This window comes from Pleurodeles waltl, chromosome 5 (genome assembly GCF_031143425.1).
Source record: "Pleurodeles waltl isolate 20211129_DDA chromosome 5, aPleWal1.hap1.20221129, whole genome shotgun sequence".
NCBI lineage: Eukaryota > Metazoa > Chordata > Amphibia > Caudata > Salamandridae > Pleurodeles > Pleurodeles waltl.
The window spans coordinates 961960782-961977468 of NC_090444.1; the positions used below are offsets into that span (position 1 = coordinate 961960782).

Consider the following 16687-nt stretch of genomic DNA (forward strand, 5'->3'; position numbering starts at 1 on the left):
TCCCAGAGGAAGCCTACCTAGCCTGTAAAACTTCAGTAAGAACATTAGTTTTGATCTCCAGCGATGGAAGTTTTAGATCCAGAACCACAGCAGCACATTTAATCACTATAGCAAACAAAGCTCTTTCTTCCTTTGGTGGCCCCTGGGGGGCACCAACCCAGTATCAGGGGAAGGACCAAGCCTAAAAGCCTACTGTAAGTCCATATAAAAATTGCCATTACATGGGGGAAAATCATCCCCATCATCTTCACTGTCATCGCCTAAAGCACGGCTAACTGATCAGAGTCAGAAGCGAAAAGCTAGTGGAGCAACTGAAAGGGACTTTAGAGGGAGTGGTCTTTCTGAATCTGACCTAAGTGAATTGGGTGCGCTGCAATGAAGTAAGTACACAACCTTGTTGGTTGCAGAGATGAGTTCAGACACTGGCATTGGCAAAGGGCTCCCCTCCGGAAGTGGTGGCGTCGGGACCGAATGAACCAGTGCAGGCCGTGGAGCCAGAGTGGAAGTAGACATCAGAATCAGTACAGAATCAGAGATCGGTTTAAGAGCCTCAAATGGCACAGATGACTGATTCCCCAGAGATAACAACTGGGGCCTGACGGCGTACGAGAGGGAACAGAGAGAGAGAGAGAGGGCCAAAATTGTGCAACATGGCCTCCGTAGCGGCATCAACCTGCTGCGGTGTCACCAATGATCTGGGAAAGACAGATGCAACGGAAATAATTGTGAAACCAGCTCCTCAGAGACCAGGAGCAAAGCAGAGTAGCACCTTTATGCCCTTGAGATATCTTTGATGATAGAGAGTGATGAGATAGGGATGAGTCCCACTTGACCTTCTTGTGTTTCTGCTTGATTTGGACTTAGACTTACCAGATGACCTCTACCGCAAAACGGACCTATCATGGGAACAGTTCTATTCCCTTGACATTGACCGAGAGCGCGACTTGCGAGGTTTTTTTGATGGTCCACGACATGAAACTCGGCTTCTTGGTCCTTTGGGTTCAAGAGGACACATTCGTCACACACCATGGAGTTGTGCCCCAAGCACAAACACCAAAAGCACACCCGCGTGTGGGTCTGTCACAGACATCTGTTTCTGATAGTTGCAACATGGTTTGAGCCCCGTAGTTTTAAATGGGGATTTCACTTCCATTTGCACAATGGATTTCAAATTTTTTTTAGTTCATAAATTGAACAAAAAGAGGGAGGGATGCTTAGGTGCCACATTTGAAGGCTAGGAAAGAAACAAAGTCATGTCATAGCATAGGGTGGTGCATATATGCCGCTTGGTTCCATCACTCTAAGGGTGGAACAAAGTCAACCTGAAACCATGCGTCACCATTAAACAGCATACAGAAAAACTTCTGTGAAAGCTTCTGGATCCACACTAGTGCCAGGGATATTCTAAGTGTGAGAAATCTGCTGTTAAAAGTAACCATCAGAAACAATTTGGCGTCAAATTTAGCAAAACCATGGCAATTCGATGCTGCCAAAGGAAACACTTAAGAATAACAAAGAAATTAGGAAAACTCACCTCTGAGGAAGAGAGCTTGTTTCTTTTAGAAGAGTCACTGCAGCCTGAACCATTGCTATTGGTGTGGTAACATATCCAGCCTCTGCAGGTGGAAAAGGAACACCAAAGTTAAACTGGCGTATTAAGACTTGTGTGCAATGTCCAAATTTGAACTCAAGAAGAGGAATGTATTTCAGTTTTTTGGTTACAGTCTTTGTGGGAAAGTACAATTCAAATCTTTCACATGTTTCAAATGGAACTTTGGTATATACTGTAAGCAATAAGGTGATACACATACCAACAGCACACCAGCCCAGTATGTACAAATTCACTTACCTAAAATAGTAGAAGTATGGGTATCCTTCCCAGATTAACTTTTTAGTTTTTTCCACAATTGCTATCCCTGATTTGGATGAATGTTCCCTTTTCATAATCTGCTGATTTCTTTATACCAGTGAGAAAGGGGGGGGGAATGCTGCTGGAACTGTTAGTTTTAATTCCTGGAGAGTATGCAGTATTTTGGAGTGTTGTCACTGCCTTTCTGCAGAGAAATGTGTTGCAATCTACTAGACTTCTGAGTATTTAAGCTTTTTGCACTCAATGTTTTTTTTTGGAAGCTGTGCAATGCATGAATAACCGCAGTATTTCTCAGAATATTTCAATCTTTTCCACATAGTGATGAATAAAATGTTTACCTTACCCACATGTTTAATCAAGATCTCTTGGTACTGTGACGTCTTCAACTTAGCCACTGGGTATGAAATGACAGGAGGAAAGACCCAGGAAGGGGGCATGGAGCAAGCAAAGCCTATTGGGTCTCACCATTGGGTGTTAGGGCTGTCCCAAATATGTCTCTGCCGAAAGGGCCAAGTACAACCCTATCCACACTTGACTGAGGGAAGCTAGTGTGAGCAGTCACAGATTCTCATGAAGGTAGCGTGGAGGTGCTCAAGCTCAGCAACCAATCAATAATCTAGTTAAGTGAATGTCCGGCCCAGTGCTTACCTTTTGAAGAAATAAAATGCTTTAATTACACATTAGTACTAAATGCTACATATTACTGACAAACTCAAGTCAGTGTCCATGGGCACTACTTTGGCAAGTGCTGTACCCACCCCACTCACTTATGTCCTCAGTGTCCCCTGGTTCTCTTGCCAGTTCTATGTGGTTTCTCCCTCTCTCTAGGGCTAATCAGTAGCAGTGTGAACCTAGCACAGGTGCAGCTCAACCATCCTAAGCAGTATGGTGTATTTAGGCTTCCCAGTACTCTGGTGCACACCATGTGCCGAACAGATGCAGCCTCAAAAAGGCTGAATGCAACACACATCACTCTGAAGTCAAGGTTACTGCCTAAAATGATGAGAGGCCCTCAGACACATGGGACCTCCCAGATAGCTCTTCAACAGTCAGCATCACTGGTGCCCCATGGCCCTCACAAACACACTGAGCCCTACTCCTTTCCTGGACAGACCCATCTGCAGGATAGGGAGTCTTTTCCCCAAAGTCAGCAAATGAGCTGACTTCTAGGTCCCTCAGGGCAGGTTCACAGCTTTTTCACAAAGAGATCCAGACTTCAGGGGATGTACCTTCACCTCTGGGTGGCTGTTTTTTGGACAAACACCAACCCTGGGTGCAGAGCAGCTCCTCTGAGTACTCTGTGGAGGCCTCCCTTCTTTGGTCAGAGAGGAATTGGAACTGGAAGAAAAAAGTTGGGTAGTGAATCCAACTTCTATACACAACTGGATCCACTATTTGAAACTGTAGACCTGGCTTATGGTTGTTCTACTTTTAAGTGCTTTTGTCAGGCTGTTCTAATGGGTGCTCCTCACAGAAGGTCTGTTTCCATCCTGGGCCATACACAAAGGAGGCACAAAGTTGTGAGGTTTCTGGATTTGGCTAATATCAGCCCAACAAAAGAAGTAATTCAGAAAAGACAAAAGGACGCCCCCATATAGATTTCCTTACCTTTCACAACTGACTGTGCAATTCCACCCTTCAGACCTACCATCCACCAAATGACAGTGCTCAAAAATTCTAATCAGCATCTATTTGCTAACTAAAAGACCTCTCAGAACATCTAAAGGAGCCCCATATCCTCTCCCCTTGGTTCAAGTGTCTAGGTCTCCACCCTAAAGCTTCAGGAATGTGACCAATATGTTTCCATATTTGGGAGCACAATCCTTAACCTCCAACTTTTGCCATGCCTGGCCAGAAGTATCCATACAGGATCCCACTGGCATCCATTACTCAAGCTGACTCACACATCAGGCATGTACCACGCTGGATGCACAGATCAACATGCTTAATAATAACTCTGGATGTTAGTACAAAGGAGTGGGCCCACGTAAAGAAGTGCAACTTTACGCAAGTGGGCCTTTAGGCCTCCACTCCAGTCACTCAGATAAAAAGGTCTGGGACACTATTAAACTCGCCAAATATTGTATGCTGTCACCAACGCTCTACATGCTAAACCTTAAGACAGGGACAGGAGCCCTCTGTCTAATATGCAGGCGTGCTTGGTGCACACCTCCAGGTCACAGTGGAAGGTCAGAACCTATTCATTGTGAGGGACAGGTCACTAGATTAGCATAACGCCGGGCTCAAAATCAAACGTCAGGATACCAGATGAAGGAAGATACATGCCAGTTCACCATGCCCAAGACCTTTTCGTTTCATCACCAAAAGGTCCAAAGCATAAAGCAATATTATGAAAAACTGGAGGACTACCTTGCAATTTTTTTTTATTTGCTGCACTCCAAGCATGGAACATTTAGACTGCATTGCTATTGTGGCATAAGGCCCTGGACCGAACAGGAAGAGCCCTTGAATAGAACTATTATCCGAGACTGCCTCTCACTTGATTACACTCTTTAGAGGAGGTCTGTCAAATACTTATGCAGGTATTTGGGCAGACCAGATTTATTCCACGACACCAAGCACTTCCAAGGGATTAGAAGAGAAACTCTTAAAGGCATGGGGATAAGTATGCTTGAGGCTTGCAGGTTGAGAAGCGAAAACAGGTGTTCCACCTATTTAGAGAAGGACCACTAACTAGGCCTGCAACCTTATCTGGTGTGGGAAACGAATAATTTAGATCAGTTTCGATTCACCTGCTTCTGACTGAATCTGATTCACATCATCGCATCATTCCCTTAAATGAACAAGTTGTCATGCACTCATATACGCTGACCCTGTGATGGGAAGTCAACACAAAGCACCATGCACTTTATTCTGTTTTGCACATTTTTTATGGGGGCTAGGACACGGATTATCAAACCTTTTATGTTTAAAAATAGTTTTAGAAATCATAGGCAAAGTCTACTTTTCTCTTTTTACAAGGAGACACACTCAACTGTGGTGGCATATATTAAAGCAGCCATATATGTACAAAATGGTCTGGGGAAGTATGTTATGGTATGATGTATTGATGATAAGCTATTGTCATTAGGGATTCAGGGCACCAAAATGTATAAAATGTGCATCTGATTTGAGAATATGAAGGTTGTAATTGCTTTGAGGATACAGTTACCCCTCGGTGCCTATTTAGTACAGCAAGATGGGTTTGGGGGTTGGCAGCCCTGTTATAAGCCATTTCCTAATATGATAATATAATTTGATGATGCACTTTTATGGTTGGTGAAGCACTAGACAATCCATTCCATATAGTTTTCAACTTATTTTTCTTGGGGCTCTATATCTTTATTATATATTGTACTGCTGTTTTATCTTTTATGGTATTTGAGACGAATAATGAATAACGTTATTTTTGATTAATTGAGGCAGCATCTTGTTTCATCACCCATTCTTTAAAACCTTTGGTAACTGGGGAGAGAATGTGGCATTACATCCACAGCTGTAGACTTTGGACTGAGGGAATAATGTTAGAGTCTCTGCCTCGCTCAACATCCAGTGATTCTGGGCTACTTACTTTGTCAACGCATGCCTTAAAAAATGAATGTGACTTTATGTAATGTAACTGGTGCTCATGTAAACCGCTCCAAAACCTTTGAGTCGACTTTGCACTATCACTTCCAGCTGTAAACCACTGAGGTGGTAATGTCCATCCGAATAAAAACTTGCTGGTTGGAAACTTGTGAAAAGGAAATGTAGGAAGCTAGCCTAGTTATCACCTTATACCAGGCCCAGGTATCCTCTATTATTGAGGTGTAGACAAGGCCTACGAACCAGGGCTCTCTAGAGGTAGCTGTGGATGAGCAGCCAAGACTTATCTGGGAGACATGCAAAGAATATGCAATACCACTACAGTTACATAGCACTTACACACATGAAAGAACCACACAGTGTTACAAAAATAAAGGTACCTTATTATGGTAACACAAATACTAAAATACTGTATAGGCAATACTCCACTAGGAGGTGAGTAAACTCACTATTACATACACATTAGAAGTGAGTGATGACCATAGAAAGCAATAGAAAATAGTAATATAAATGAAAATAGTGAAGGCCCTAATGGGAGACCAAAGCAAATACTAAGTAAGTGGATTGTGAAAGTCAGCCCCCCACCCAAGGAAGTGGAATCAGTTGAGGGGAGCTGGAAGAACTAGGAACCCCAAAAGGTAAGTACCAGCAACCAAGAGAGAAGAGGTAAGTATCTGTTTCCCCAAACCTACAGGAGAAGTTTGGAAAAGGACTGTGCAAGACCCAGACACGACTGGAAGAAACCAAAGGTGGATCCTGACACAAGAGGACCTGCAAAAGAAGGGGACCAAGTCAAGTTTGAATTGGAGTGTCCAGCTGTGGCAGGAGCCACTACCCACCCTTCTGTGGATGCAGGACCAGGTCGACAGTAGATGAAGAAAGTCAGCAGTGCATCACAGGAGCAGAAGAGGAGTGCCAGAAGTGATGTCCCACGTCGGCAATCGTGATGAAGTCAGTCAGTGGTGCTGGAAAACCACCAACAAGCCTTGGCAAATGCAAGAGTCCATGAAGAAGGTTTTCCAAGGCTGAAGAGGACCAGCAAGGCCCAGGGGGCTCGACTCAAAGAGGGGAGTCGGAGGTGACTCTCAGCAGCTGGGAGAGTCACAAGAAGAGAAGGCAGCCCCCACAGATGACCCACAGGCAGCAGGCACAGAAGTCGCGATGAGGGCCAGTCAGCACACCTGGAGAGGAGTCCCACATCGCTGAAGCAGCAGGCAGGAGACTGTGTTTTGCAGGGAAGAGTGTTGGAAGCTGGGATTACACGGAGACTGAAGATCCCTTGGGGGAGGAACGAACAAGAGTCACGATGCACAGGGGTACTGTCCTGCAAGAAGAGGCAAGGGCTTAGAGTCTCCCAAGTTGGACAGCTGGTACAGAGGACCAAGGGACCACTCCAGACTACCACCTGTGATGCAGGATCCACGCAGCTCCGGAGGAGAGAAGATCCAAACAGACGGTCATTCTTGCAGTTGGTGCCTGCGGATGCAGGGGAATGACCCCTTCACTCCAAGGGAGATTCGTTCTAGCTTCTTGGGAAGGTTAAAGACTTGTTGCCCTTGGAGAATATACAGCCAGGGAAATGTTGCAGTTGCTGGAAGGAGCCAGAGAAATAATGTTGCAGATTGTCATTTCCTGGAGGATCCAGTTGGAGTCCTGGTGGCCAGAAGATGAAGTAAACGATGCAGAGGAGTCCTGCTAGAATCTTGCACATCAAATCTGAAGACCCCACACAGGAGAGAGACCCCTAAATAGCCGAGAAAGGGGGATTGGTCGCCTAGCAGGGTGACCACCTATCAGGAGGGGGCTGTGACGTCACCTGCCTGACCTGGCTACTCAGATGTTCTTAGGGGCCTCTGCCCACATTGGATTCAAGATGGCAGAATCAAGTGGCCACCTGGAGGAGCTCTGGGCACTACCCCTGGGGTGGTGATGAACAAAAGAGTGGTCACTCCCCTTGCCATTGTCCAGTTTCACGCCGTAGCAGGGATCGGGGGACCTGGACTGGTGCAAATCTGTTTATTCAAGGAGGGCTTCAAATGTGCCCTTTATTGCATACCGGTGGCTTGGAGAGGCTACCCCTCCCAAGCCATTTTCCAAAGGGAGAGGGCGTTGCCTCCCTCTCCCAAAGGAAATCCTTTGTGCTGCCTTCTTCTGCCTTAGCTGGTCAAGCAGCAGGAGGGTAGAACCCTGTCTGAGGAGTGGAGACAGTGGGAGGTGCCTGAAAACCCCAGAAGACTAGTAGGAGCAATGCTGGGGGTCCTCCAAGGAGCCCCCAGAGTGCATGGAATCATAGAACCAATACAGACAACAGAATTGGGGTATGATTTAGACATGTTTGATACCAAACATGCCCCGGTTCGGAGTTACCATTATGTAGCTGGACATTGGTAGTTATCTGTGTCCAGTACAGGGGTAAAATGACCTACTCACACTTACGAAGTCCAGGGAAATGGAGCTGGAGTTCGTAGGGGCACCTCTGCTCATGCAGGGGTGCATTCACACACAGGTAGCTGCATCCTGTCCTCTGGGCTAGGAGGGCCTGTCATAGGGGTGAGTTACAGTGACCTGGTGCAGTGACCTTTAGTGAAAGGGCACATGCACCTTTTCACGCAGGCTGCAATGGCAGGCCGGCAGACACATTTTTCATGGGCTCCCATGAGTGACACAGTAAGTGCTGCAGCCCATGAAGTACCCCTGGTGCCCTGGGTACCCAAGTACCATATACTAGGGACTTATATGAGGGCACCAGTATGCCAAATCTAGGGTGTGCTAAGTCCTAAGCAACCAAATTTAGGGGGAGAGAGCACAGTCACTGGGGTCCTGGGTAGCAGGATCCCAGTGAACACAGTCAAAAACATACCTACAGCAGGCAAAAAGTGGGGGTAACCATGCCAAAAAGAGGGTACTTTTCTACAGGAAAGGAAACAGAAAGATTTACAGGTCAGCCCCACTACTTTTAACTGTATCATATCATTGTGCAGGTTTTGTCCATTTGGTATCCAGAAATTTCAGGCTGTGTATGGGATTGTTTGGACTCGCTGCCCAGAGATGCATCTTTTAAAATCATGATGGCTGGTTGCTGTTGATAGAGACACAGAGACACATAGGGCCAGATACATTCTCTTGACTGGGGGATCAGTCTAGAGATTTGGTCATAAGGTTGGTTATAAACAAAACTGCCAGCCGAGTCTCTGTGGCTTGTGTACAATGGAACTTAAGTTTCTCCTGAACCACCCTCATTTACAAGTTACAAAAGGGAATCAGGATTACACATGACAGTAACCCCAGCAATGGTGTGAAACTCATACCTATTAGGTTGTCTCTGTCAATTCCTGGGCCACGGCTTGCTACACATGAACAATCTGGTCTACTAGCGTAATTCTGTAGGCAATGACATCAAACTGTGCTCAGAAGAAAGAGTGACACTGAAGGTTTCTAGTCTAACTGGACTTTGGAAAGTTTACTTTGAAGCGAGTTTTTTTGTCTGACCTCCTGATAGCACTTTTATCAGCCAATCAAAAAGTCTAAGGATGACCTAAACATTCTGCTTGTTCAAATGCACAATCAGTAAATTATTTGCTGGGCTGGTCTTGAGTCAGAGGGCAGGATGGTAAACTATCAAAAGGAAATGGTATCATTCCTTTTGGAGCCGCAATCATTACATTTTCCTTCTAAATACAGGGCCTAATGGGTTAGTGGACTAATACATTCAATGTGTTTAATCATGTCGTCACCAGTTTGAATATCAGCTGGTCCATTCAGCCTTGAACCTTTTTTTGCAGTCGATAAAACAAGCACAACTGCCACATATCTCATCATAGACAATAAACTTCTTCAACACTAACATTATGCTGTAGAAAAATAGACATGCACATTCGGTATGTTATGGAGAAAAGGAGCTATTTGTGAATGGATCTATCGCATATGTCTGTCTATAATGGACTGTGCATCCAAATTTTGCTTTCCCCCCCCCCAAAGATCAATACTCGGTATTTGGTTTTATTTAAATTAAAATAACTCCCCACCGATTAACTCGGATAGGTGCATACTCAATGTTGTACTCCTACCCCGCGCAGGACTCACAACCACAATATCATCAGCAAAGACAGCAAGATCCTCCACATCTACAATGTCAACAAGCTGCAAGTATCAGTATCCCAGATGGTGACCTGCCTCCGCAATCACTAGCTTCCCAAAAATATCTTAACGCCTTTTATTGATCAGCTTTTGCATCAACATCCAGTTCATTATTTGTGCTATAGAATGTTTATACTTCAATATTTTTATCAGTTTTTGCAAGTGTTTTTTAAAAAAAACAATCGCTTCCCAGGCACAAAAACAAAAAATCAATTAAGTGCCTCAAATCAGACCCAAAGTCTCTTTACCCTTCCCTCCTTATTTCATAGTCAAACTGAGAATACTTATGTCTGAAACATGCCGTCTTCAATAGTCGCAAGATGCTGAATTCTAAACAGCCCTTGGAATACGTTTGATGCAACACCATGCTAACTTGATGACCCAAACTACAACCTTCTTACGAGCCAAAACAAATTCCCTTCACCCCCACCAATGAATGCGGACAAAACATAAAATGACGAATAAATCAATGAATATGACAAACAATATTCCAACAGCTAACCAGTGCTAAAAAAAGATTGTAATTCATTGCCGTGGCCAAGGCCTCGCCAGTTGTATGAAAGCTGCTGTAAAAGAAAGTATGAATAAATTTGTCATTTTGTATTATTCAGTTTCGATTTAAAATGTTATTCAACATAACATGAGGAATGGGAGTCACTAGCAGCCACAGTGTGACTGATGATTACGGAACAGCTATTTGCTTCTTCACTGTGAATGCTTATTAGAAGGTTGAAAAGCTAAACGTACACAAGCAGAGATAGATTTAGTAGTCAAAAATACATGCAGCAGAAATGCGGCTGAATGAACGCAGCAAATGTCCTAAGCTAGTGAAGAGATGTTATTTGCAAATATTATCTGGGTACGTGCATATAATTCAATCCAGTACTGCATCACAAATATGGTTGGAGGCTAAATTTCTGAATTACTGATTGAACATTATCTTGTGAGAATGAGAAAAATCACAAGCATAGCTACAGGAGGCATCTAAACAGGAGAGAAGATGGTACGCGTCTGGTTTAGCAATCACCATGATGTTCTCTCTAAGCCTCGTGAACAAGGGGTTGCTACATTATTACTGAACTCTTTGGGATGGTACTGGTCCTCAGAATCTGGTGACTTAACAGTTTTAAAGGTTTCCTTCCAGGGCCAAAAAAAAGGGCAGCCCCTTTTAAGCCATTATGGCAACTATGCAAAAGGTCTGGTAGTTAGACTTACCTATGGCCCTGTATTTATTTCTCCATTTTGCCTCTCAATGGTGTGCCTTTTATTTTTCATCCTTAACTTCGCCATATACAACGGAGCCGAGTGTGCTTTTATGTACTTACTTATTTGGACGATTGTGCCCTAGAAAAGTCTTATAGGGGTTCCCTAAGTGACACCAATCGCCCCTTCTAATAATGTACTGAAAAGTTTGTTATTTTAAAATACCCATTATCTTTGTGATGGAGAACAAGATGTTAGCATGAATAGGCCAGATAGAGGAGATCATTACTTTTCTGGCAATGTAGTTATTTCCTTGTGTGTCAGGTCTAGGGTATGCTCACAATTATGTGTGGGACTTAAAAAAATACTTAAATTCCTGCTGCTTCATGGTGTCTGTAGGATCCTCAGATCTTTGTTGGAACCCCTGAGAATGCCTAAAAGCAGTTGTTTTACTTTAATTACTAACCATCTGCTAGGCATGGGCAAAAATTCGACACAAAGAAAGGGGCGGGAGAAGGCATTAAACTAGTACCAATATATTGCACTCATTAGCTCAGCTAAGTAAGCAAAACGCTAAAATTCCATCCCTCAATCTGCTCACATTGGGTGATGAAAAGGATGATTTTGTGTTTTTAAAATAGTTGCACCCCTTCTCACTTCAAACTCCCTTTTCTATAAATGAGGCAAATCTTAGTAAACATCTTCGTTGTTTTTTGTAACATACTCTGGAATACAGCAAGAGCTCTGAAATTAATAGGCAATTCAACTATGTATTTGTGTATCTGGATGGCAAGCCTAACCCTTAATCCACGTTTACTAGGACCCAGCACAAATCTCCCTGGTACGCACTTCTAGCCGCCTAGTGGGCAATGGTTGTATGTAATTTAAGAGAAAAGTGATTTCATGGAGTACCATTACTGAGAAACCATTTCACCTAAACTTTTAGAATTTTCAGAATGAATGGCATTTACCATTTCATAGAAATCAATTAATAGAATGTCTTTTTATTAGAAATTGACTTTTGCATGCCTTTTTTAAAGGTGTATACACAATGGTTGCAGGTCTTACTTTCAGAAAAGGTTTTGTCTGATGTATTTGTTTCAGTGCTTTGAGCCAGGAGTCATTATTTAAGGTGATTTTTTTTACACTGTCAAGAAACCACTGTGGATGATTTCAATTCGGCGACCTCTCGCCACCCCTTATCACCATTCATTCCTGATCCCTCACAAACCCAAAACGCCATCAATCCCTGCCAGCTAATAACTCCTCACTATATCTAAACTACACCCATTCCTAATCCCTTAAAACATTTCTACCCCTAGCCTCCATCCATCTCAGAAACCTAAACAAAGCCCCTCGGTACACCTAAACCACACCCCATCCCTGTAACATAAAATACTTAATTGCTTCTAAACGCCAGTTATTTCTGAACCCTAAAATAAACCCTTACTACTCTTAAACCCCACACATCCCTGACCACTTGAAAACACTCACCACATCCAAACTCCACCCATCACTTAACCCTAAAAAAACCCTTGCCTTTAAAAACCGCCCATCCATCTAAAATCCACCCATCCCTGAATCCCTCACCACCAAAAACTCCATGCAATCCTGAACCTTACACACTCTTCATCACCCTCATTCTTTACCCATCACTGAACGCTAAAAGCCCTCACCATCCCTAAACTTCACCCATCCCTGAACCTTAAAAAACCCTTTCTGTGACAGCTCCACCCATTCCCCAATCTCTAAAAAAAAAAAAAAAACTCATCACCCCTAAACATTCATAAATGAACTAAAAAAAACCTCACTAGTCCTCGCTGCAGATTCACATGCTGTGCACAGTCCGCCGTCTGGTGTTGGGCTCGGAGTGTTACAAGTTGTTTTTCTTCGAAGAAGTCTTTGAGTCACGAGACCGAGGGACTCCTCCCACTTCGATTCCATTGCGCATGGGCGTCGACTCCATCTTAGATTGTTTTCCCCGCAGAGGGTGAGGTAGGAGTTGTGTAGGTTAGTAATAGTGCCCATGCAATGGAATGAATACGTATGTACATAATAAAGGTTAAAGTAATATATTTACAAATGTACAAATGTTGAAGATCTACTTCTAAACGGCTACAGGCTCCCGGGGAGGCGGGTGGGCGCATGTGAATCTGCAGCGACTCATGCCACGAACAGATGTACACTGGGTAAGTGACATTTTCCGTTCGATGGCATGTGTAGCTGCAGATACACATGCTGTGCAACGACTAGTAAGCAGTTATTTCCCCAAAAGCGGTGGTTCAGCCTGTAGGAGTTGAAGTAGTTTGAAATAATGTTCTTAGTACAGCCTGACCTACTGTGGCTTGTTGTGCAGTTAACACATCTACACAGTAGTGCTTGGTAAATGTATGAGGCGTAGACCATGTTGCTGCCTTACATATTTCGTTCATTGGAATATTTCCTAGAAAGGCCATGGTAGCCCCTTTTTTTCTGGTTGAGTGTGCCTTTGGTGTAATACACTTAACTATCCACCTAGCAATGCCTTGTTTTGAAATTGGATTTCCTGTATGAGGTTTTTGAAAGGCAATAAATAGTTGTTTTGTTTTTCTAATTAGTTTCTTTCTGTCAATGTAGTACATTAGTGCTTTTTTGATGTCTAATGTATGTAGTGCTCTTTCAGCTACAGAATCTGGTTGTGGGAAGAACACTGGTAATTCTACTGTTTGATTTAAGTGGAACGGTGAGATAACCTTTGGTAAAAATGTAGGATTTGTTCTTAGAACTAATTTATTTTTATGTATCTGAATAAATGGTTCTTGTATGGTAAATGCTTGAATCTCGCTCACTCTTAGAGATGTGATGGCAATCAAAAATGCAACTTTCCACGTTAAGTATTGCATTTCACAAGAATGCATGGGCTCGAAAGGTGGACCCATGAGTCTTGTTAAGACAATGTTGAGGTTCCATGAAGGATCAGGTGGTGTTCTTGGTGGTATGATTCTCTTTAAGCCTTCCATAAACGCTTTAATGACTGGTATTCTAAATAGTGAAGTTGAATGAGTAATTTGTAGGTAAGCTGATATTGCGGTGAGATGTATTTTTATGGAAGAGAAAGCTAGATTTGATTTTTGCAAATGCAGTAAATATCCAACTATATCTTTTGGAGATGCGGTTAATGGCTGAATTTGATTATTCTGGCAGTAATACACGAATCTTTTCCACTTGTTTGCGTAGCAGTGTCTAGTGGTAGGTTTCCTAGCTTGTTTTATGACCTCCATACATTCTTGTGTGAGGTGTAAGTGTCCGAATTCTAGGATTTCAGGAGCCAAATTGCTAGATTCAAAGATGCTGGATTTGGATGTCTGATCTGTTGTTTGTGTTGTGTTAACAGATCTGGTTTGTTTGGTAGTTTGACATGAGGTACTACTGACAGGTCTAGTAGTGTCGTGTACCAAGGTTGCCTTGCCCATGTTGGTGCTATTAGTATGAGTTTGAGTTTGTTTTGACTCAACCTGTTTACTACATACGGAAGGAGAGGGAGAGGGGGAAAAGCGTATGCAAAAAAGCGTATGCAAAGATCCCTGACCAGTTCATCCATAGAGCATTGCCTTGGGATTGATCTTGTGGGTACCTGGATGCGAAGTTTTGGCATTTTGAGTTTTCCTTTGTTGCAAATAGATCTATTTGAGGTGTTCCCCAAATTTGAAAGTAATTGTTTAGTATTTGGGGGTGAATTTCCCATTTGTGGGTTTGTTGGTGATCTCGAGAGAGATTGTCTGCCAACTGGTTCTGAATCCCTAGAATAAATTGTGCTATTAGGCGAATGTGGTTGTGAATCGCCCAATGCCATATTTTCTGTGTTAAGAGGCACAACTGTGACGAGTGTGTCCCTCCTTGTTTGTTTAGATAATACATTGTTGTCATGTTGTCTGTTTTGACAAGAATGTATTTTTGGGTTATTATGGGTTGAAATGCTTTCAGCGCTAGAAATACTGCTAACATTTCCAAGTTATTTATGTGAAACTGTCTCTGATGTCTGTCCCATTGTCCTTGGATGCTGTGTTGATTGAGGTGTGCTCCCCACCCTGTCATGGAAGCATCTGTTGTTATGACGTATTGTGGCACTGGGTCTTGGAAAGGCCGCCTTCGGTTTAAATTTGTACTGTTCCACCATAGAAGCGAGATGTAGGTTTGGCGGTCTATCAACACCAGATCTAGAAGTTGACCCTGTGCTTGTGACCATTGTGATGCTAGGCACTGTTGTAAGGGCTGCATGTGCAATCTTGCGTTTGGGACAATGGCTATGCATGAAGACATCATGCCTAGTAGTTTCATTACCATTCTGACTTGTATCTTTTGTGTTGGATACATGGCCTGTATTACTTTGTGAAATGTTTGAACCCGTTGTGGACTTGGAGTGGCAATCCCTTTTGCTGTGTTGATTGTCGCTCCTAAGTATTGCTGCGTTTGACACGGCAAAAGGTGTGACTTCGCGTAGTTGATGGAGAAACCTAGCCTGTGAAGGGTTTGTATGACATATTTTGTGTGCTGTGAACACTGTTTTAGCGTGTTGGTTTTGATTAACCAGTCGTCTAAGTACGGGAACACATGTATTTGCTGCCTTCTGATATGTGCAGCTACTACTGCCAGGCATTTTGTAAAAACTCTTGGCACAGTTGTTATTCCGAATGGCAACACTTTGAATTGGTAATGTATTCCTTGGAATACGAACCTTAGGTATTTCCTGTGTGAAGGATGTATTGGTATATGGAAATACGCATCTTTTAGATCTAATGTTGTCATGTAGTCTTGCTGTTTGAGCAGTGGTATTACGTCTTGTAACGTGACCATGTGAAAGTGGTCTGATTTTATGTAGGTATTTAGTGTTCTGAGATCTAGTATTGGTCTCAGAGTTTTGTCCTTTTTGGGTATTAGAAAGTACAGTGAGTAAACTCCTGTGTTTTTTTGTTGAATTGGTACTAATTCTATTGCGTCCTTTTGTAGCAATGCTTGAACTTCTAGTCCTAGAAGATCTATATGTTGTTTTGACATTGTGTGTTTTCGGTGGGACGTTTGGAGGGAATTGGCGAAATTCTATGCAATAACCATGCTGGATAATTGCTAAGACCCAAGTGTCTGTTGTTATTTCCTCCCAAAGTTTGTAAAATTGGCTTGGTCTTCCCCCCACAGGTGTTATGTGATGGGGGTGTGTGACTTGTGAGTCACTGCTTATTTTGAGGGGTTTTGGGGCCTTGGAATTTTCCTCGATTTTTTGGGAATTGGCCCCCTCTAAATTGCCCCCGAAAACCTCCCCTCTGATATTGACCCTGGTAGGTAGGCCTTGTTTGTGAGGTTGTGGTTTCTGTGGGTTGACCTCGAAACCCTCCCCTAAAAGGTGTTTTCCGAAATGTGCCTCTGCTCTGCGGGGAGTAGAGTGCGCCCATGGCTTTGGCTGTATCAGTGTCCTTCTTGAGTTTTTCGATGGCAGTGTCTACCTCCGGCCCAAACAATTGCTGTTCATTAAACGGCATATTGAGCACAGCCTGCTGGATTTCCGGTTTGAACCCAGAAGTGCGCAGCCATGCGTGCCTTCGTATTGTGACTGCAGTGTTTATTGTCCTTGCAGCTGTATCTGCTGCATCCATGGAAGACCGTATCTGATTATTTGAGATACTTTGTCCCTCTTCCACCACCTGTTGCGCTCTTTTTTGAAACTCCTTGGGTAAGTGTTCGATGAAATGTTGCATTTCATCCCAATGAGCCCTGTCGTATCTTGCCAAAAGTGCTTGTGAATTGGCGATACGCCACTGATTTGGTGCTTGTGCTGCAACCCTTTTTCCCGCAGCATCAAATTTGCGGCTCTCCTTGTCTGGAGGTGGTGCGTCGCCTGAGGTATCAGAGTTGGCTCTT

General features: G+C 43.4%; 1 protein-coding gene across 1 annotated transcript in view; it reads right to left on the reverse strand.

Annotated features, from left to right (window-relative positions):
- SCCPDH (saccharopine dehydrogenase (putative)) overlaps positions 1-16687 on the reverse strand; it is a 153113-nt gene that overhangs the window by 46265 nt on the left and 90161 nt on the right. Inside the window, exon 11 of the mRNA XM_069235082.1 lies at positions 1535-1616. Coding sequence (XP_069091183.1) covers positions 1535-1616 — 82 coding nt within the window. The remainder of the gene's footprint in view (positions 1-1534; positions 1617-16687) is intronic.